General features: G+C 46.6%; 1 protein-coding gene across 1 annotated transcript in view; it reads right to left on the minus strand.

Annotated features, from left to right (window-relative positions):
• The window catches only part of LOC137342430 (peptidyl-prolyl cis-trans isomerase FKBP8-like), a 36,288-nt gene that overhangs the window by 9,643 nt on the left and 3,578 nt on the right, over positions 1-23,067 (minus strand). Inside the window, exons 4-8 of the mRNA XM_068006351.1 lie at positions 20,156-20,395; positions 18,957-19,014; positions 17,239-17,484; positions 7,087-7,164; positions 2,980-3,078 (exon numbers count right to left, since the gene is read on the minus strand). Coding sequence (XP_067862452.1) covers positions 2,980-3,078; positions 7,087-7,164; positions 17,239-17,484; positions 18,957-19,014; positions 20,156-20,395 — 721 coding nt within the window. The remainder of the gene's footprint in view (positions 1-2,979; positions 3,079-7,086; positions 7,165-17,238; positions 17,485-18,956; positions 19,015-20,155; positions 20,396-23,067) is intronic.

Consider the following 23,067-nt stretch of genomic DNA (forward strand, 5'->3'; position numbering starts at 1 on the left):
GGTAGTGGTGACTTTGACAGCGACGGGTAATGAGGTGCCGCCAGGCCCAGTCGGCATGAAGGAGGCTGCAGATGTCTGTGACCACCTCTGTATGCACTGCTCCTCAGAGAGGTCCAGGAAGCTGAGCCGCAGTCTGTAGACCCTCTGACGAGGGTAGTGCCTCCTGCGACGTCACTCCCTCTCTTGTTTCTCCTCTGTGCTCTTGTGCAGGTACCTGTGGCACAGCACTGTGTTGTGGAGCTATAAGTGGTGGAAGAGCACGCCATGCCTGGCGAGGATGGTGATGTTGCTCGTCCTCTGATGTACTAGTGAATACAGCCATCGTGCCCCCCCATCCTGATGGTGTCAGTATGTGTAAAGAGAACAATTCTGAGTGGAAATCAAGAATTCCCAGTCTAAACACAAAGATCTCCCAGCCAAAAGTTTGTCTGAGAGAACTGAGTGCCCTGCTGCAATAACTCACCTTTTATCCCCATCTGTCAAACAGGGATTCAAATGTCCAAATGGCTGCCAGCTGAAACACGACTCCTTCACCATGGCGTGTTTCACACAGCATGGGAAATACGCTGAGGCAGCGTTGAAATCATTTGCCTTCATTGTAAATTACATTTACTAATTTTTAAACTACTTCAGCTAGGTGATTTAGTGCTTTAAACACCGGCAATTAAAGCCGGCTGGACTTCCGGGTTCACGGATGGCGCGTGCACCCAGAAGGCTCTGGGTTGTGTGCGTTCTTAGGCGTGTTGGAGCCGGGATTTCTGTCCGCTCCTCAAAAACACGATTTGCCCCCCTACTCCCAATGCACCCGCAGATTTCTTTTAAAATTGTGCCCCAGATGTCTGAAATGTAATTTTTATTTCCACGAACAAGATGAGAGATAACAACTTGCATTCATTTAGCACCTTTAATGTAGAAAACTGCACTGAGGTGCTTAACACCAATGTTACGCATTCCATTTTGCGATTTGAATTTTGCCAATCATAGAATCATACAGCACAGAAGGAGGCCATTCTGCCCATTGTGTCTGTGCCAGCTCTTTGAAAGAGCTATCGAATTAGTCCCACTCCCCTGCTCTTTCCCCATAGCCCTGCAAATTTTTCCTTTTCAAATATATATCCAATTATCTTTTGACAGTTTCTATCGAATCTGCTTCCATCGCCCTTCCAGGCAGTACATTCCGGATCATAATCATGCACTGCGTAAAAAAAATTCTCCCTGTCTCCCCTGATTCTTTTGCCAATCATCTTAAATCTGTGTTCTCTGGTTACTAATCCTCCTGCCAGTGGAAAGCGTTTCTCCTTATTTACTCTATCAAAACCCCTCATAATTTTGAATAATTATTAAATCTCCCCTAGTTTCACTGTACTTTGCTTTTCTACATTCACGTCTCTGCTCTGCCTCAGCTCATCTGCTGCTGAAACCCTTATCCATGCCTTTGTTACCTATAGACTTGACTATTCTAATGCTGTCCTGGCCGACCTCCCATCTTCCACCCTCCGTAAAGTTGAGCTTAGCAAAACTCTGCTGCCCATATCCTAACTCGCACCAAGTTCTGATCAACCATCACCCCTGTGCTCGCTGCCTACATTGGCTCCCGGTCCAGCATCACCTCGATTTTAAAATTCTCATCCTTGTTTTCAAATCCCTCCATGGCCTCGCCCCTCCCTATCTCTGTAACCTCCTCCAGCCCTACATCCCACCGAGATCTTTGCGCTCCTTCAATTTTTTCCTCCTGCATGTCCCTGATTTTAATCGCTCCACCATTGGCAGCCATGTGTACAGCTGCCTAGGCCCTAAGCTCTGGAATTCCCTCCCTAAACCTCTCCGCCTTTCTACCTCTCTCTCCTCCTTTAAGACGCTCCTTAAAACCTACTTCTTTGACCAAGCTTTTGGTCACCTGTCCTAATGTGGCTCACTGTCAAATTTTGTTTGATTCCTGTGAAGCACTTTGGGACGTTTTACTATGTTAAAGGCGCAATATAAATGCAAGTAGTTGTTGTGTAGTCTAAAAGACTATGGGGCAGATAATAAAAATGAAAAACATGAATGTAGGAAAGCTACAAAAGGGAAGATTAGAAAAGTAACAAGATAGCATGAGAGAAAATTAACATGAAAACATAAAGCAACAAAAAGGCTCTCTACAAACGCTTCAGTAATAAGAGGATAGTGAAAGTAGGGTTAGAGCAGCTAAGAGAAGAAGGAAGCAAGCCTGTAGCGGGCAATGAGGAAATGGGAGAGCTATTAAATAATGACTTTGTCTCCGTTTTAAGAGAGATTGTAGAACTACCGGAGCAATTAGATAGTTGCTGGAAAAAGAATATAAAAGGTATGGGGAATAAGCAGAGATTAGACTAGGTGCCATGTGTGGCGAAAAACAGCAGTCTTGATGGGACGAATGCCCTGTTTCTGTGCTGTAACATTCTAGGATTGTTGATATCAGAAGAAAATGAGATGGAGACTAAATAATTAGTCCACGGCAAGGGTCTTCAGACACTCTCTTTTTGGTGAATTTTTGGCTTCTGTGGCGGTTCTTCCAATCTTTCACCATAACTTTAGCAGAAGGTCCGTGGAAAGCCCAGAGAAACAGCATAAGCAAAGTCACGGAGGATGAATGGCAGACCCTCCCCCCTCAGATATTTAACCTTGTGCTGAGCAAGGTGAGGGGTGTTAAGTGCTGGGGAATTGAACATTTTGCCATGTCAGGCACCTAGTTCAGCATGAAACACTCCCAGGCCAGTTACAGCACAGCGAACTGCAGAGCAAAGGTGCTTCAACTCTGCTCCAACAAAGTACCTTGTTTCATTTATTATTGTAAGTAACACATGATTACTCATGACGTCTGAGGTTACGGTAAGGTTTAGCCGTTGTGTGTTGGCAGGTTGACCTGTTATAGATCTGAGAATATCAAAGTTAACTATTAGAAGATGTACCACACTATAGAGCAAATCAAATACCATTAGTGAGTAACTTTGAACCTACCAAGAACAGTGGACATGCATTCACTGTTTTAACATTGCTGGTACCTTCTGATTTTTCTGCCCACTTGTCAAAAACAAGTTTCATTTCCCTTTCAATTTCCTGCAGGAGCAAACAGCAATAGAACATGTTAGATTGCCCTTGGTAATATACAATATAGCAATGCTTATTATTGCAGTAATTTACTGATACATGCGGTAATTCTCCGACTACGAGCTTCACTGGCAGCAAGTATCAGAAACTTGGATGTGTAGTGTGAACAATTTTCCGATCATTTAATGGTTGGTAAATTGTGTGCAGTGTGCACTTGAATTTCCAATACGTACTGCTGGTGAGCAAAGCTGCCCGGCAGTAGGGCTCAGTCAAAAAATCACCCCTATTGTGTTACCGTATGAGGGCGACCGAGGATTTGAAATTGATTATCAGAGCGTGAAACCGATGCAATGTCAAAGTCAAGGGATTCTGCCCCTGCTGTGCTTTTCTGTGATTCTGGCTGTAGTGAGTGAGCACTCTGATTCTGGCCTTAGTGAATATGCTCTCTAGTGCGTGTAATGTCCATGGTTCTGCCCATGCTGCGTGTGCTCTCTATGATCCTGGCCTTAGTGAGTGTAGTGTCCATGGCCTGGATTTTTACTCCAAGCCATGGAGAGAGCAGGGGAGGGGGGAGGATTTCCGGACAGGAAACCCGAAAGCATGGGTTTCCCGGACGACCTGCCGATTTTGACGTCAGGATGTCTTCTAAGTTTTTTTCAACAGGTTTCCCACGCGACGGCCAACTTGATTGACAGGCTGGCTGCCTGTTGGACGGGAAAGCAGCCGGGGTGCGGATGCCAGGTAAGCCAGTGGGGGGTTTGGTGTCAGTTATCGGGGGGGATCGGTCATGGGGTGGGGGGGTTTAGGGCTTGACATCAGGGGATCGGTCATCGGGGGGGCGGGGGGGGGGGAGGGGAGGTCGGATACATTGGTGGAGGCAACCGTGGATAGATCAGGGGGGCCGGACATGGGGGTGGGGGGTCGGCCGATCATGTTTGTCCGACTGCGGCAGGTAGGCTTGTTGGGCCTGGGAGGAAACAATCCTGCTCCTCCTGGCCTACAAGCCGTGCAATAAAGGCACTTAGCTGTTGATCCAGGCCTTCTCGCCACCTCTTGCCTGGCGTGAATCCGAAGGCCCGGGAATCCGGGCCCCCAGGAGTAAAAGTTAAAAAAACAATTGAAATGGAGGCACGCAGCCTCCTTAAAAGATTTTACTGACTGACCCGCCTCCAGAGAGCGGGTTGGTTGCCGGCCCTCCGATCCGTTAAAACTGGAAGTGGGCGGGTTGGAGACAAGTTGGGATTGGGTTTTACATTTTTTACCTTCCCACCCGCCCCCAACTCACCCATCCTTGGGGGTTAAATTTACCCTCATGATTCTGCAATGTAATTTTCCTTTCAGCAGGGAGCAACACGAATAGCAAGTACAGTGGTGATGTCACTAACGGATGCCATAGAAAAAACATTGAGACTGGCCGATAAGGAAGCTTTAGGATCCTGGAAGGATTAGATAATGTAGACCATGACAAGTTATTTCACCTTGTCCACAACAGCAGAACCAGAGGATGCGGCCTGCGCTTGCAGGGGGGTAAATTTAAACCTAATCTGATTCAGTGAGCGAGTGGTCAATCTATGCAACAGACTCCCTAGGGAGACGGTGGAAGCAGTTAGTATTGATTTATTCAAATGCAAATTACATAGATTTCTTTCGGAAGATAACATCTTGAGATTCAGTATAAGAGTAATTTGAGACATGACATGTGGTCAGTATAGCATTGCTTGGAGGAACAGGTGACTTTGGATCTATGCTTCCCAAATCTCTCCACCACTGGGGTTTCCTCACCTCATGTCTGGGTCTGTTGTAGACTAATTGATAGAGATTGATTGCTGTGATTAGTCAACAACTCCATTATCGTTGTATCATGCGACTACCAGGATGGTAGAAGGCGAACCAGATAGACTTGGTCTTTTTTTGTCTAGCAATTCTTATGTTCTTATGACTGGGTTTGATTTGACGAGCAGGGAGAGGTTCAAAGTCCTTTTCGAGACACTGGGCTGTAAATTCTTCAGGTGTTCTCCCAAACTCCTGCTGTAACTTCAGTGGGAGATTGGCAGAGCCTCCAGACAAACAATGCAAATGGCTCAAAACGGTTTATGCCATTTCTCTGGCAGTTCTATGGAACTCTCGCTGAAATTACTGCAGGAGATTGGCAGAACCCTCAGGGAATTTCAGGGCTTCACTGATTACACTCGCAACAGATCTTTGGGCTTTGTGAGGCAATGGCCTCCAGCAGTAACGGTGTGGAATAGAACAGAAGCAGTTGAGTGGTAGCTCTGTGCCACCACATTGCCCTGAACAAGTGGCTGCAGGTACTGCCTGTGAAAGCATTGAGCCCCTAGTGACTGCAGCATAGGTCATCTCTGGCACTGTGGCAGATACATCGCAGATAGTCACACATGCAGGAGCGGGCCTTCTGAATTCCAGGCAACTTGTCATTGGCTAAGCCAACAACCACCACCACTATTTCCGCAGTACTTTGGTATTGGGCATATGAGAAAGCAATACCACAAATCATAAGAGACACCATAGTAAACCATACTCAATATCTCAAATCACATGCATTGTAATGTGATAAGCACTCAAACATCACAAACTCATTCTCTAAATAAAATTACAGGCAATTAGACTATATGTGTAGTCTGTCATTCTTTCAGGGTGCTGAAGAGGAAGTTTGTTGTTTCAAAATAAACCAAAGTGACCTGAGGCAGGTGTTAGTCACAATTAAGCAAGTAAAGTATTCAGCAATTCCATCGATCTACATATATCATTAAAAAAAGCAAAGTCCATCCATCTTTTGCTCAGCATTGTTTTCTGGGAGCTGATTGTTTCGGTAGTTGAGATCAATAATAGTCTAATTTTCTGGAAACTGGTCCCTACTAATCATGTGACCACCGACCTCATTCCTTCATGCTGTCTTTCATATTGATTGGTCCAATCTCCATCTAAATGTCAGCCCTGACCTGCGAGTCCACCAAAATTTGCCGCTTCAGAACAGTCCAGGCCTCATTCCCTGACCTTGAGGCACTCCAGACTAAACTTAGCCTGAGCTGAGCAACTCTAAAAGATTCTTTGCAGATTAGACTTCAACAAGACTTTAACAATCTTTAACAGAAAAACTTTTGGGCTTATTTCATTAACACATTTCAGCATGGGAGCAAAACTACGAGTATGGAAGAAAGATCCGTTACTGCTTTCTAATGATTTTAGTCACGCCTACATCTCAGTTAACCTTAGCCCAAAGAGGAAAATATGACCAATAGAGCACGTGCTCATCAGGTGCAGAATCCTAAACTGCTTTTATATTGCTGCTGTTTTGGTTCAGATTCTGGGAGACTATGATCCATTGCCGGCTCCTGCAATAATACTCCGGATTCTGGAAGCTGAGCCTCTATTGCCAGTTCCAGGCAATTACACTACGGATTCTGGGAGATGAGCATCTATTGCTAGTCCTGGACAATTACAATACGGATTCCAGGTACGAGCATCCATTGCCAGCTCCTGGCTATTCGACTGCTAAATTATCCATGAGACCGACTCCTAGATGCACAAAGCTGGGTCGACCGTCTGCCACTCCCTGTGACAGACTAAAAGTGTTTACCATCCTTCAGCCGGCTTCTAGTGTTATGACTTAGAATTTGAACCAAAACAGTGCCACTATAAAAGTGGTTATGGAGAACACACTCACTGGAGGCAGTGACAAGCAGTACCCTCAGCAGGTGCAAAATTACATTCACGACAGGCGGAATGATAGAATACAGTCACTAGGCAAAGAATCATAACATACACACAAGGGGCACGCTCATGAGGAGCAGAATGAGAGAGAACTTTCACCAAGAACAGACCACACTGACCAGGAGCAGACTCAAAGAAGGCAGGGACAATCAGAAACAGCACAATCATGAGCAGCAGATTCATAGACAGTACAATCACCGTCTGGGAGCAGCATCATGAAGGGAACGCACAGTGGAGTCAGAATCATTCGGCTCAGTGTTAGAGCATCACTGAGATCACAGTCACCTGATTTGCAGGCTCCACGTGTGAAGCTTTTCTGAGAAATTTGATTGAGAGGAAATACTTCTCTTGCAGTTCAAGCACCTGAAACAATTGGAACAAAATATTTAGATGCTGCACATTTCTACAGAATTATTATACCAGCAGCATTTTACACAAGGAATTTAATGAAGTGTAGGTTGGAATTTCATGATGAGGAGCTGCAGATGTGGTTTACTGATGCCATCTCAATTGAACAATAACACCAACACTCACTGTCTGAACTGGAAGTCTGTTCAATCACTTGGCTCACTTATGAAAAATTGCTGATTGGGTGAGGCACTGGGGCAAGCTGGTGTCCATACAACTAGCCAGGACGAGTCACTTGCCCTGAATTTTAATGGGGTTCTCCCGATCTAGGCAGGAGATCGTCAGAATCCCCAGAGAAACAGTTTTAGTCATTTATGCCGTTTCTCCAGGAGTTCTCCGATTTCTCGCAGGAGAACCTCTGCAGAAATTCCAGGTCTCATTGCAGCTACATTATTTAACTAGATCGGCCACCTGCTATGTTAAATGACTATAACCAATCCGACAATATAGCTGCGAAACCCTCTGAAATGTGCTGACGATCCCCCTCCATTGCCTCAAACTATAGTGTTATGAGTATGCCGAATTCTATGAATTACTTCATCTGATAAAAGAAAGAAAGAAGGAACTTGCATTTATATAGTGCCTTTCACAACCTCAGGACCTCCCAAAGTGCTTTACAGCCAATGAAGTATTTTTGAAGTGTAGTCACTGTTGTATTGTAGGAAATGCAGTAGCCAATTTACAGGTCCCACAAACAGCAATGTGATAATGACCAGATAATCTGTTTGTAGGTGTTGGCTGAAGCATAAATATTGGCCAGGACACCAGGGAGAACAATAGTGCTGGAGGATCTTTTACATCTACCCGAGAGGGCAGATCTTGGTTTAATGTCTCATTCGAAAAACGGCACCTCCAACACTACAGCATACCCTCAGTACTGCATTGAGGTGTCAGCTTAGATTTTTGTGCTCAAGTGGGACTTAAACCCACAACCTTCTAACTCTGAGGCAAGAGTGCTACCACTGAGCCATGGCAGTTAATAGACCTAATCAACATTCCCAAATAGCTTGTGTGTTGCTGGGAGTTAAAACCTTATGGCCTTAATTTAACTTTGCAGCAACATCATAATATAAATTAACCTGAATTCCCTTCTAGGCCAACTAGGCAAATATCTTGATAGGTATAATAGATTGTCATCAAGATTGAAGCCCATGGAATAAGGGGAGCAGTAGCAGCACAGATGCAAAATCAGCTCAGTAACAGAAAGCAGAGTGTAGTGGTGAACGGTTGTTTTTCGGACTGGAGGGAGGTGTATATTGGTGTTTCTCAGGGATCAGTACTAGGACCATTGCTTTTCTTGGTATATATTAATGACTTGGACTTCAGTGTACAGGGCACAATTTCCAGATTTGCAGATTACACAAAACTTGGCAATTTAGTGAACACAGAGGAGGATAGTGATAGACTTCAAAAGGATATAGACAGGCTGGTGAAATGGGTGGACACGTAGCAAATTTTAAAGCAGAAAAATGCGAAGTGATACATTTCAGTAGGAAGAATGAGGAGAGGCAATATAAACTAGAGGGCACAACTCTAAAAGGGGTACAGGAACAGAGAGATCTGGGGATATATGTGCACAAATCGTTGAAGGTGGCAGGGCACTTGAGAAAGTGGTTAAAAAAGGTTACAGGATCCTGGGCTTTATAAATAGAGGCCTGGAGTACAAAAGCAAGGAAGTCATGATGAACCTTTATGAAACACTGGTTATGTCCACAACTGGAGTATTGTGTCCAGTTCTGGGCACCGCACTTTAGGAAAGATGTGAAGGCCTTAGAGAGGGAGCAGAAAAGATTTAGTAGAATGATTCCAGGGATGAGGGACTTCAGTTACTTGGATGGACTGGAGAAGCTGGGGTTGTTCTTCTTGGAGCAGAGAAGATTGAGAGGAGGGTTGATAGAGATATTTAAAATCATGAAGGGCCGAGACAGAATGGATAGAGAGAACTTGTTCCCATTGGCAGAAGGGTCAAGAACCAGAGGACATAGATTTAAAGTGATTGGCAAAAGATCCAAAGGTGACATGAGGAAAATCTTTTTTACACAGCGAGTGGTTATGATCTGGAATGCACTGCCAGGGAGGGTGGTGGAGGCAGATTCAAACATGGCTTTCAAAAGGGAACTGGATAAATTAAAGGAAAAAATTTGCAGGGCTACGGGGATAGGGCGGGAGAGGGAGACTAGCTGGATTGCTCTTGCATAGAGCCGGGATGGACTCGATGGGCCAAATGGCCTCCTTCCTTGCTGTAACCTTTCTATGATTCTATGACAGTGGTCAATTCAGTTAAGTTAGCACTTAATGATGCAGTATTATACACTAAGGCATGGAGTTTCCATATGATTTCCACCCAGATCTCAGCATGATCTGGGCAGAATCAAATGAAATAGCCCAAATGATTGCGGAATTTTTAAATGTACGCGAATTCCACCTTTAACTACTGTACGCACAAGTATCTTTTACGCTGGTTCAAAAGTCCATTCGCCTGAAGCAGTCCCCGCCCACAAAATTGGCCATGCCCCCAAATCAGAATGGCGGGTTTTACATAGAATTACATAGAATATACAGCACAAAAATAGGTCATTCTGCCCAACTGGTTAATGCCAATGTTTATGTTGCACATGAGCCTCCACCCGCTCAACTTCATCTAACCCTATCAGCATACCCTTATATTCCTTTCTCCATCATGTACTTATCCAGCGTCCTCTTAAATGTATCCATGCTATTCGCCTCAACTACTCCATATGGTAGCAAGTTCTACATTCCAACCACTCCCTGGGTGAAGAAGTTTCTCCTGAATTCTTTATTGGATTTATTAGTAACTATTTATGGCCACTAGTTTTGGACTTCCACACAAGTGGAAACATCTTATCTATGTCTACCCTATCGAACCCCTTCATAATTTTGAAGACCTCTGTTAGGTCACCCCTCAGCCTTCTCTTTTCTAGAGAGAAGAGCCCCAGTCTGTTCAGTCTTTCCTGATAGTTATAACCGCACAGTTCTGGTATCTTCCTTGTAAATCTTTTTTGCACCTTCTCCAGTGCCTCTATATCCTTTTTATTATATGGAGAACAGAACTGTGTACAGTACTGTAAGTGTGTTCTAACCAAGGTTCTATACATAACTTCCCTGCTTTCCAATTCTATTCCCATAGAAATGAACCATAGTGTTTTGTTTGCGTTTTTTATGGCATTGGTAAATTGCGTTGCTACTTTTAATGATTTGTGAAGGTGTATGCTAGATCCCTTTGTTTCTTTACCCCATTTAGATTCCTTTTATCCCAAGGAGTATGTGGCCTCCTCCTTCTTCTTCCTAACAAAAAGCACCACCTCACACTTATCTATATTGAAATTCATTTACCATATACTCGGCCATTCTGCAAGTTTATTACTGTCTTCCTGTATTTTGTCGCAGTCTTTCTCAGTATTATACCCCCCAATTTGATGTCATCCCCAAATATGGAAATTGTACTTCCCATTCCTGAGTCCAACCTGAGTTTATGTAAATGGTGAACAGCAGTGGTCCCAGCATTGATCTCTGTGGAACACCACTTCCCATCTTCTGCCAGTCTGAGTAATTACCCTTAATCCCAATTTCCACCGATTGCGCCCATTTGGGGGAGTTCATCACTTTATGCCTAGATTCTCGGGCACACAGGCACCAGTAGTCAAATGAGTCCAGTGTTAATCACCTGTACCTGCCATGATGAGCAGTCAATTGAAGCCTGACCCAGGTCTGTTTCTCCTGCAGCTGTTGCAATTTTTTTTTATTCGTTCATGGGATGCGGGCGTCGCTGGCGAGGCCAGGATTTATTGCCCATCCCTAATTGCCCTTGAGAAGGTGGTGGTGAGCCGCCTTCTTGAACCGCTGCAGTCCGTGTGGTGAAAGTTCTCCCACAATGCTGTTAGGAAGGGAGTTCCAGGATTTTGACCCAGCAACAATGAAGGAACGGCGAAATATTTCCAAGTCGGGATGGTGTGTGACTTGGAGGGGAACGTGCAGGTGGTGTTGTTCCCATGCGCCTGCTGCTCTTGTCCTTCTAGGTGGTAGAGGTCGTGGGTTTGGGAGGTGCTGTCGAAGAAGTCTTGGTGAGTTGCTGCAGTGCATCCTGTGGGTGGTACACACTGCAGCCACAGTGCGCCGGTGGTGAAGGGAGTGAATGTTTAGGGTGGTGGATGGGGTGCCAATCAAGCGGGCTGCTTTGTCCTGGATGATGTCAAGCTTCTTGAGTGTTGTTGGTGCTGCACTCATCCAGGCAAGTGGAGAGTGTTCCATCACACTCCTGACTTGTGCCTTGTAGATAGTGGAAAGGCTTTGGGGAGTCAGGAGGTGAGTTACTCGCCGCAGAATACCCAGCCTCTGACCTGCTCTTGTAGCCACAGTCGGACTGCAGTCGGACTGCAACGACTACCCCGAGTCTGACGAGGAGGGACGACAGGAGCGAAGTGGTCAGCCGTCCCACCGAAAGCGGCAAAATACCCAAGGTGACCGCGAAGCGATCGGCAGCCCCCATCTCCAGAACACTGGGAGCGACAACGCCTCCAGTGCCCTCCAGCTCCGGGAAGCCGGCAGCATCGTAGTGCCCAGCGCACACCAGCTCCGGGACACCGGGAGCAGCACCGCAGAGAGCGAAGACCAGCTCCGGGAAACCGGGAGAAGCGACAACGAGGAGCCCCAACCGATCGAGGATCGCACGGACTCTTCACCCGACACCAGGCCGCCGATGTCACCCCGGCGGAACGACGACCCCCTCTCTGAGGCAGAACAGAACTCGTACCTCAGCTCAGGGATCGTGGAACACTTTACACAGATCACCTATATGCAGAAACACGGCCAAGAGCTGGAAACAGCAAACGGACTGACGGGTGAGACTTTAAACAGTTGTTAAAATGGGTCTGAAAGTCGCATCCATTAACGTGCGTAGCGTTAAAAGCACTACGCGATGTGTGTCGACCTTGGACTACCTGGCCAAGGTCAAGAGCGACCTGCTGTTCTTACAGGAGTGCGGCCTGCCGCATCTCAGCAATTACAGGCAATGGTCGCAGCGCTGGGCCCACGGGCCGTCTATCTGGTCGGGAGGCAACGATAACCGTGCCTCCGGCCTGGGGATTCTGCTGCGGGGGGGCAACTTCACCATCACCGAAGTAAAGGAGGTGGTGGGGGGCCGTCTCCTCGTAGCAGACGTAATGTACAAAAACGCTCCGCTCCGGCTGATCAACGTGTACGCCCCGGCTCTGAAGGACGAGCGGCTGGCCGTCTTCCAGCAGCTCCCACTGCTGCTGGCGACGTCCAAGCCGGTCATTCTCGGCGGTGACTTCAACTGCATCATCGATGCGGCTGGACGATCCGGCAGAGCCGACAGCAAACTGGACGCCACGTCCAAACTCCTGATGGAAGCGGTGAAAGACGCCAAGCTGTGCGACGTCTTCAGCAACCCTGCAGACGGAGCGGCGCGTCAATACACCTGGTCCAGACCAGACGGGTCCGTCCGTTCCAGGATAGACTTCCTGTTTGTATCCCCGAAGCTCAAGGTCAGATCCACCAAGGTCACACCGGTGTTCTTCTCTGACCACTGCCTCCTCCTGGCCGACTGTCACCTACAGGACGATCAGAGAGTGGGCAGGGGGACATGGAAGCTGAACGTGAAACTGTTGACCCCGGGAAACATTGAGGAACTGACGAGGGATTACAAAGGTTGGAGAACCGTAAAGCCCCTCTTTGATTCCCCAGTGCACTGGTGGGAAGCCATCAAGGCGAACATCAAGAGGTTCTTCATCCTCAAAGGTGTTCAGAAGGCGAGAGAGAGGCAGAGGGAAACGTCCCGACTCCAGAAAAGCATGCAGAATCTTCTCCTGCTGCAGTCGATGGGGATCGATGTCGGGGAGGAACTCAGAGAGGTGAAGGACCAGCAAGCCTCGCTCTTTGCCTCCGAGGCCTCCAAGATCATCTTCCGGTCCAGAGTCCGCTCCGTGGAGCAGGACGAGACTTGCTCGCGCTTCTTCTTCCAAAAGGTGCACAGAGAGAGCTCTGTGATCAGCAGCCTGAAGGAAGAGAACGGCTCGGTCACGTCCTCGCAGCCCGACATACTGAGGATCTGCAAATCCTTTTATGCCGGACTGTACGACGCGAAGCCCACAGACAGCGCGGCCTCCCACTCCTTCTTGTCGTCTATCACGGAGGTTCTAGACGACAGCAAGCGGGAGAGTCTGGATCACCCGCTAACTCTGGACGAACTGACAAAGGCCGTCCGATCCTTCGAGAAGAGTAAGACTCCCGGAAGCGACGGCTTACCGATGGAGTTGTACTCGGCTCTGTGGGACTGGATAGGCCCAGACCTGCTGGAAGTGTACGGGGGTATGCTTCTGGCAGGCAGCATGTCAGACTCCATGAGGAAAGGCATCATCACCCTCATCTACAAACGGAAGGGGAAGAGGGAAGAAATCAAAAATTGGCGACCCATCTCACTACTTAACGTTGACTACAAAATTCTGTCCAAGGTCATCGCCAATCGGGTCAAGTCACCTGGTCAAGGTGGTGATCCACCCCGATCAGACCTGCACCGTACCCGGCAGGAAGATCTCTGATAGCCTGGCGCTACTCAGGGATACGATTGCCTACGTACAGGACAGGGGGGTGAACACCTGCCTGATCAGCCTGGACCAGGAGAAGGCCTTTGACAGAATATCCCACACGTACATGATGGACGTGCTCTCCAAAATGGGGTTTGGGGAGGGAATCCGCAATTGGATCCAACTGCTCTACACAAACATCAGTAGCGCAGTTTCAATCAACGGGTGGGAATCAGAAAGCTTTCCGATCAAATCTGGAGTCAGGCAGGGCTGTCCTCTCTCCTCCGTCTTGTTCGTGTGTTGCATCGAACCCTTTGCCGAGTCCATCAGGAGGGATGCGGGCATAAGAGGGGTGACGATCCCAGGCAGCGGAGGCACTCAGGTCAAGGCCTCCCTGTACATGGATGACGTCGCCGTCTTTTGCTCGGATCAGCTGTCGGTCCGCAGATTGATGAGCATCTGCGACCGTTTCGAACTGGCCTCGGGGGCCAGGGTAAATCGTAGCAAGAGCGAGGCCATGTTCTTTGGGAACTGGACCGACCGATCCTTTGTCCCCTTCACCATCAGGTCGGATTACGTGAAGGTGCTGGGGATCTGGTTCGGGGGGGCCGGGGCGTGCACCAAAAACTGGGAGGAGCGTATCTCCAAGGTTAAGCAGAAACTGGGACTGTGGCATCAACGATCCCTCTCGATCGTGGGCAAGAACCTGGTCATCAGGTGCGAGGTGCTCTCGGTGTTGCTGTACGTGGCGCAGGTCTGGCCCATACCTCGCTCCTGCGCCGCGACAGTCACCCGAGCCATCTTCCACTTTGTCTGGAGATCAAAAATGGACCGTGTCCGCAGGGTCACGATGTACAAATCTCCAGAGAAAGGAGGGAAAGGCGTGCCCAACGTGGCCCTCATCCTGATGGCCACCTTTGTGTGCAGCTGCATCAAGCTGTGCATAGACCCTCAGTACGCAAACACAAAGTGTCACTACGTGCTGAGGTTCTACCTGTCCCCGGTGTTGAGAAGGATGGGCCTGGCCACGCTGCCACGGAATGCTCCGTCCAGTTGGACCGTTCCGCCCCACCTGTCCTTCGTGGAAAGGTTTGTGCAGGAAAAAACCTTTGACCACAAGGCGATCAGCAAGTGGTCCGCACGTAACGTCCTCGAGACCCTGCGGGAAAAGGAGATGGTGGATCCTGTCGGTTGGTTCCCCGAGCAGACTGTCAATGTCATTTGGCAGAACGCCTCATCGCCAGAGCTTTCAAACAAGCACCAAGACCTAGCTTGGCTGGTGGTGAGAAGGGCCCTTCCCGTCAGATCCTTCATGCACTCCCGGACTCTCAGCGCCACCGCGCGCTGTCCCAGAGGAGGCTGCGGTGGAGACGAGACCGTCACCCATCTCCTTATGGAATGTGCCTTTGCAAAGAAGGTCTGGAGAGAGATGCAGTGGTATCTGTCCAGGTTCGTCCCGAGCAGTTCCGTAACACAGGTTTCTGTGCTCTACGGGCTGTTCCCGGGGACGCACACTGAGACGGACATCAGCTGCTGCTGGAAGACCATCAACTCGGTGAAAGACACCCTTTGGTCTGCCCGAAACTTGCTGGTCTTCCAGCACAAGGAGCTGTCCTCGACCGAGTGTTGCAGACTGGCACATTCCAAGGTCCAGGACTACGTGCTGAGGGATGCACTGAGGATGGGTGCGGCCGCCGCAAAGGCCCTGTGGGGAAAGGCAACCGTTTAGAGCCTTCCCGCCATTGTAAACCGAGGGGCTGTAATCAGGGAAAAACCCCCTCAGGCAGAATGTAAAATTCAAATTGCTGTAATGTACCTGTAATGAATCTGAAATGGACCAAAAATGAATCTGTAAGCAATAATCTGTGTTGAGTATGATGCAATGAGACACCCTAGAGTGTCATGAACTGCAATGATGTCCAATGTGTTCATTGTACTGCACTTAACGTAACCTGCAAATTGTATAATCTGTATTGTGTACGTTTGGAAAGTGATATGACAACTGTTTGTATGTACTGCTGCAAATTTTATGAATAAAGTATATTTTTTGAAAAAAAAAAAATTCATATGGCAGGTCCAGTTAAGTTTCTGGTCAATGGTGACCCCAATGGTTGGGGATTCGGCGATGGTAATGCCGTTGAATGTCAAGGGGAGGTGGTTAGACTCTCTCTTGTTGGAGATGGTCATTGCCTGGCACTTGTCTGGCGTGAATGTTACTTGCCACTATCAGCCCAAGCATGGATGTTGTCCAGGTCTTGCTGCATGCAGGCACGAACTGCAATTACTTTAAATTACTTTAAATTCAGTTTGAATTAATCTAAATTCAGTCAATTACAGCAGAGCAGGACACACCTATGTGGCTTCAATTGATTGCTGGTCACATGTCTTATGCAACAAGGGCAGATCAAAGCAGTCAATTGAAACCAATTAAAAAGTAAAACCAAGAGCATTAAATCAGTCAATTGAAGAATGACTCATTTCCTGGCAATCCCACTCCTCTTTGTGGTCCTGGAGAATGCCCTGTTCCAGTCACGAATCGATTACGTTCGATTACACAGCTTGATTGTGCTGATTCATGGGAGATTTTACGTTTGGGCTTATGCTAATGAGTTTGCATGGAAACTTGAGCTTAACTTTACCGCGGCAAAACCGATGCAGTGTCCAGCGCTTTCTGGGCGCATTTTGCTGCGTGTGCCCCTGGTATCTATCCTACGTTCCTGGGGTCACACTTGGCCCACATAACCCTCAAAACTCAGGCTACTCAGACCCATTTGCACTTATTTTTCTTATTTACTGGTATGTCCTATTTGAATTTTGTGGGTCTGAAAATTTGGAAATGGCTGTTTTAGGCTCAATGATGGATAAATCTTTAAATCAGAACACCAAGATCTGTTTGTGTCAGCAGCTTGAGATGTATGCAAATTAATGGGAAAATGGATTTGAACTTTCTGGTCCTCTTTGATTAGGGTTAAGGTTCAGCAGGGCTGATTATCGTCCGCCACTAAGTTGTACACTGACCCCCGCCGACCTTCCGGCTTCAGCTCAGTTGAATACAGGAGGCAGGCTCCCCAGCCTCTGCCGGGGGGTGGCGTGGAGGAGATGGCAGAGTTTTGCTGTAGAAGACTTTGGAGGCCTGCCACAGTGTAGGGGATCGACCTGTATCCACATCAGGACAAAGCCTAACTAACCACCATGCCAGTGTGAACGTTGTCAACCACTTTCCAATGCTTTAGTTCCAACATCTCTCTACTGTTTCACGAACAGATCGCACTGTTGCAGTCAATGGTGCATATGGTTAGTTCATTAGTGCCAAACTGTGGCTACGTCCAATTTGTAACCCTTTTCCCTTGGTTTACCTTCACAAAAAGCACATTTCACCTATGTCTATTAGGAGTCAAAGACAGAAACTTTTAATCAATGAGTAATCAGATCTCTATAACTAATTTAATATAAAGTGCAGGCCTACCTTGCCCTTCCTGAACAATGCCTTGCAGTGCTGAGGCTGATGCTGCAAGACAATATCGCAACAGGAAAAAGCCTCCTCTAAGTTTCCCGTATTCAAGTGGCAGGCTGAGATATTACTGTAACATTTCACTTTCTCTTCAAGAAGACTTTTCTCATCTTCGTGGTTGAGGACATCTGGAACAATAATGTAGCAATAAATGAGTGTTTCAGCACAGCGTGCTGGCGCACAGCCAGCAATCACACCAACCTAGAACAAATCCCACAACATAAGCCTGGATTGAAAACTCTCATGTTAACCTGAACTCAAGAGTAGACCTTTGTTTGGGTCTAATCGTCTTTGTGGACCTCCTCGTTCTTGACAACGATGGCCTGAAAGTTGGAGAACACAGGCTAATGTTGGGCAGCTACTCAAATTACATCATTCATCTGCTCCTTCAGCTTTGCAAATCCTCAATGCCAGCCAGCTACACAAGGTAATGGAATATACTTGCAAGTACCACAGGCAGATGCTAGATTGCGTTATTGTACAAATATTACATTTCCTTCACAGTGGGCTTCTCGGGTCTCGGTGCAAGTACTGTTAGACTTCAAATCAAAGTTTGGGCTTGAAAGGCATTGAGAGATTATGCCTCCATCACAGTGGATTGTGGAGCAGTAACAACAATGACTCACATTTACAAAGCACCTTTAACATAATAAAACCCTCAAGGCACTTCACAAGTAGGCATAATGTAAACTAACAATGAACCGGGAAGGAAGAGAATAGGAAAGGTGGTCTAAAGCTAAGTTGAAGAAATGGGTTCCGAAGAGGTTTTTAAAGGTTGAGAGAGAGGCACAGAGGTGGAGAAGTTTAGGGAGGGAATTCAAAGGAGTAACATTGAGGTGGCTCAAGGCTATGTCACCAGTCATGGGTTCAAGAAAGGGGGGGGGATGCACAGGAGAAAAAGGCCGGGAGGATTTGGAAAGGAATATGGGGATGGAGGAGACTGCAGAGAGAGGATGGGGCAAAGCCATGGAGGGATTTATAGAGGAGGACAAGAATTTTTGAATTTCATGTGTTGGGGAATGAAGAGCCAGTGTAAGGTCGGTGAGGATGAGGATGATAGGCACATGAGACTTTATACAGGACAGGATATGTGCAGCAAAGCTATGGACAATTTGGAGTTTACTGAAGGTGGAGGATAGGAGGTCCGTAAGGGTAGGAGGTCCATAAGGAGAGCGTTAAAGTAATTGGCCTGGATTTTAACTTGGAGTTGGGAAGCGAGCGGGTAGTGGCGGTTTTGCGGATGGGAAACCCGGAAGTTTCCCACAGATCCAACCGAATTTAACAGTAGGACACGTTTTAAATTTTTCAAATCGGTTTCCCGCCTGCAGCCAGCCAGATTGAGAGACTGCCTGGTTGACGGGTGGGAAGGCCTGCGGTAGCAGGCCGCAGCCGGGGATCGAAGAGGAGGGATGGAGCGAGAGATTGTGGGCCGTGGAGGACATCGGTTGTGGGGGGGGGGGGGGGGCCGTGGATGACATCGGGGGAGGGGGGAGCCGGGGAGGAGATCGGGGGTCGGGAGGTGATTGCAGGAGGGGGGAGTCGGCCAATCACGGCCGGGGGTTGGGGGGCGTTGGCTGATCACTGGTGTCTGATCACGGCAGGTAAGCTAGGTCAGTCCTGGGGAAGAACTCCTGCTCCTCCTGGCCCACAATCAGTGCAATAAAGGCACTTACCTCATTGATCCAGCCCTTCTTGCCTCGTTTTACCTGCTGTGTTTCCAGGAAACCCACGCTGGAGGCATTAAATTCAAAGGTGTCCTAAATTCAATTTAAAAACACCTACTTCAAGTCTCATAATCATGTTAATTGCTCGTTAACTACCCATCCTCCTGAAATAATTAAGGTTCCATCTCTGGCAAGTGGGTTACTCGCACGCATCCAAACGTGCCTCTGTTACACCTGACAGTGGAGCCAGGTTGCGGTCACGCTCCAAAAATCAATTATTTTAACTACTCCCACCCGTTTCTCAGGGTTAAAATTCCCCCCATTGAGTCTGGAGGTGCCAATGGCATGTGTAATGATTTCAGCAGCAGTGGGGCAGAGGTGATGATGTTGCAGATAAAGAAGTAAGGGGTTTTGCTGATGGACAGGATAACTGCAATGCACTGCAACATTTTTAACACTGCTTAGTTGTACACCAGTGTAGCCTCAATACATCTAAAGTTATTTGTGCATTGGAGTAGGTGGGGCCTGTGGTTGGATGTCTTCGGGTTGTGGCTCTGTATGTAGTTGCAGGTGAAAGAAAGAACTTGCATTTATATAGCGCCTTTCACGACCTCAGGACGTCCCAAAGCGCTTTACAGCCAATGAAGTACTTTGGCAGTGTAGTCACCGTTGCAATGTAGGAGATGCGGCAGCCAATTTGCACACAGCAAGATCCCACAAATAGCAATGAGATAGTGACCAGATAATCTGGTTTTTTTAGTTATGTTGATTCAGGGATAAGATAAATATTGGCCAGGAAACCAGGGAGAACACCTCTGCTCTTCATCGAATAATGCCATGGGATCTTTTACGTCCACCAGATAGTGCAGGCAGGGCCTTGATTTAACATCTCATCCAAACAACAGCACCTCCAACAGTGCAGCACTCCCTCAGTATTGTACTGAAGTGTCAGCCTAGATTATGTACTTAAGTCTCTGGAGTGGGACTTGAACCCACAACCTTCTGAGTCAGAGGTGAGAGTGCTACCACTGAGCCAAGATTGAAAAGTGAATGGGTATGGAAGAATATAAATAATTGAAGGCGGTGTTTAGATTATGTGTGCTCGTGGGCTCATGACAGTAATGCTAATGCCATTAACAGGAGTAATTTGAAAGATTTCCCTTAACATTGCATATTATGAATACAGTTCTAACAGGAAATATCATTACTTCAAGAAAAATGATTCAATACCTTTGGTGTTTGCATCTATGATTGTCAAAGCACAAGTGTAACAAAGGATCGCCACCTTATAATTCTTACTCTGGAAATAGCGGTTGCCTTTCTCCCGCTCATTCCTGATTATTTTCAGCTGCTCAGCCTTGGGCTTCACCTCCAGACGAGTTCCACTGACTGACAGGAGCTGCACCTCTAGGAGGAGTCTGGATCCTGGTTTCACTTCTGATGCTTCACTGCAAAGCAATTAAGGACATGACTGGAAACGGTTTCCCTGTAGTGATATGTAACGTGCAGTTTCGGGCTACTGAATCTTGCTTTATTTTGATATTGTGGCTATAAAAAGGCCAATACAGCCACCACACACTCACACAGGAGCAGAACCACAACAAAAAGAACAACAACTGCATTTTTATAGCGCCTTTAACGTAGTAAAGGAGCTATAAAAATGCGCTTCACAGGAGCGTTATCAGACAATATTTGACACCGAGCCACACAAGAGAGTTCTATACAAAATGTGTCTAAGTTTTACAGCACAAAACACAGTAATAGAAAGTAACCAAGAGAGAGTGAAGGTGGAAAAGCATCGTTAGAAAATGAAAGACGACAACACCAGAAAATAGACTCCCCAATTGGTGTGAGCCAGATGGACCGAGTGCCATGTCCCAGTCTCTCTAAATTCTTCAGTGTTAGAGATCTGCAAGCAAGGAGGAGGTAAAGAATCCAGTGAACTCAAGCTTTGCATTTATCAATCTGAATGGAACGATCTGAATTCAAATGAAACTAGATAGCTTCTTCAAGGGGGGAAAGGATCCTCTCCTGTTTCGGTGTTGTCAGTAAATGGATGCAAAGGGGCAGGGAACTACCATTACAAAACACATGCAGATGCTCTCATTGAGATTATAACAGCAACTTGCATTTGTATAGCGCCTTTAACGTAGCAAAATGTCCCAAGGTGTTTCACAGGAGCGTTACCAAACAAAATTTGGCACTGACCCACGTAAGGAGATATTAGGACAGGAGACCAAAAGCTTGGTCAAAGAGATAGGTTTTAAGGACCGTCTTATAGGAGGAGAGGGGGTAAAAAGGTGGAGAGGTTTAGGGAGGAAATTCCAGAGCTTAGGGCCTAGGCAGCTGAAGGCACGGCCGCCAATAGTGGAGCAATGAAAATTGGGGATGCGCAAGAGGCAAGAAATGGAGGAGCGCAAAGATCTCGGAGAGTTGTAGGGCTGGAGGAGGCTACTGAGATAGGGAGGGGCAAGGACCTGGCTAATAACACCCCTGGTAGGTGTGCATTAGAACATACCTGTACCAGAAATGTTTGTGGCAGTAAGACACTTATTTAAATTTCTCATCTAACTATTAAGAGTAAAAAGGAGACAAAGTAACTACATAGTCGGTGTACGGGTTTCACTCATACGTCTATATTTCTTTCCCTTTTGGATGGCTGTTGCAATGCAGACTGGACTGATTAGGGTGGCTGCACTGGTCCTTTTCAAAAATATAATATTTATTCTTGGGATTTGGGCGGAGCTGGCAAGGCCCCCACTTATTGCCCATCCTTAGTTGCCATGAGAAGGTTGGCCTTCTTCTTGAACGACTGGTTGTAGTTTGATACAACTGAGAGGTTTTCTAGGCCACTTTTCAGTTAAGAGTCAACCACGTTGATGTGGGACTGGAGTCACATATAGGCCAGACCAGGTCAAGATGGCAGATTTCCTTCCCTACAGGACATTAAATGAACCAGTTAGGTTTTTACAACAATCTGCAGCTTCATGGTCACTTTTACTGATACCAGCTTTTTACTTCCAGATTTTTAAAAAACTGAATTCAAATTCTCAACCTGCCATGGTGGGATGTGAACTCACGTTCTCTGGATTATTATTCCAGGCCTCTGGATTACTATATCACCACTACATCACCGTACTCAGCCTGAAAGAGCAGGAAGTGAAGTGTGTAAGAAAACTGAGTGAGGTCAGAGCCAGCAGTTGAGCAGAGCAGAGAAAACCAAAGTGGGGGAAAATAACCCAGGGGAGCTGGGAATTTCAAATAATACCCTGTGGAAGTGAGTCACACAAATGTAACTTACAATAAGAGAAATTTTGAGCCATTCATTTAAACAGGCTTTCTAGTACTAAATTAATATGCAAAAGTACAGTTGATATGTCAAATTGAACTTTGGTTCTTTTTAATCTCTATTCATTTAAAACTGCTTTCTAAGATAAATTCATACTGATCATTTAGATTTATTTCACAGTGTTAACCATTACTGATTCAGTCAATTCCAGACAGGTGACGTTTTGTAATGACAAGTAAATTAAATTGGTCACCTGACACTTGGGGTTGTATTACATTTTCACATATTCTGCACATCAACACATAGCACCAAATCACATGAACATAGGGATGTATTCCGATTTTTACAACAGGCCACTCAATCTGTTCATGAAGGTGATTATTTCTCAGGATCTGAAGTGCTTATCCAGGTCTGAAAGTCTGATAATTAAATCAGGAGAAACTTAACTTCCTGTAGTGAAAATATCCCGTAAAGCAAAACAAAAGCCCTTTAGTTTGAAGATTGATTTGAGGTTTGGTCGATCCTGGTTGCTTGGACAATCATATTGATTCTTGATGAATGTGAATGCATTTGTGTGAATTACAAAGATTTGTGAATAATGGATTAGTGATTGTTGCTGCTTGAAATACAACTTTTACCAGGGTGTGATGACTCTGTGAAAAGAAATACTTCCTAACATGTAACCTAACTATTTCTACTTATCTATAGTTCTTGCATCTCAAATAATGTATCTAACTGGACAGATCTAATCCTTTCATACTTTTAAAAAGACCTCAGTCCTGTCTCACCTAAGCCTACATTTCTCCAGCGAAAATAGCCTCAACTCTCTGA

The sequence above is a fragment of the Heptranchias perlo genome, chromosome 25 (genome assembly GCF_035084215.1).
Source record: "Heptranchias perlo isolate sHepPer1 chromosome 25, sHepPer1.hap1, whole genome shotgun sequence".
Classification (NCBI taxonomy): Eukaryota; Metazoa; Chordata; class Chondrichthyes; order Hexanchiformes; family Hexanchidae; genus Heptranchias; species Heptranchias perlo.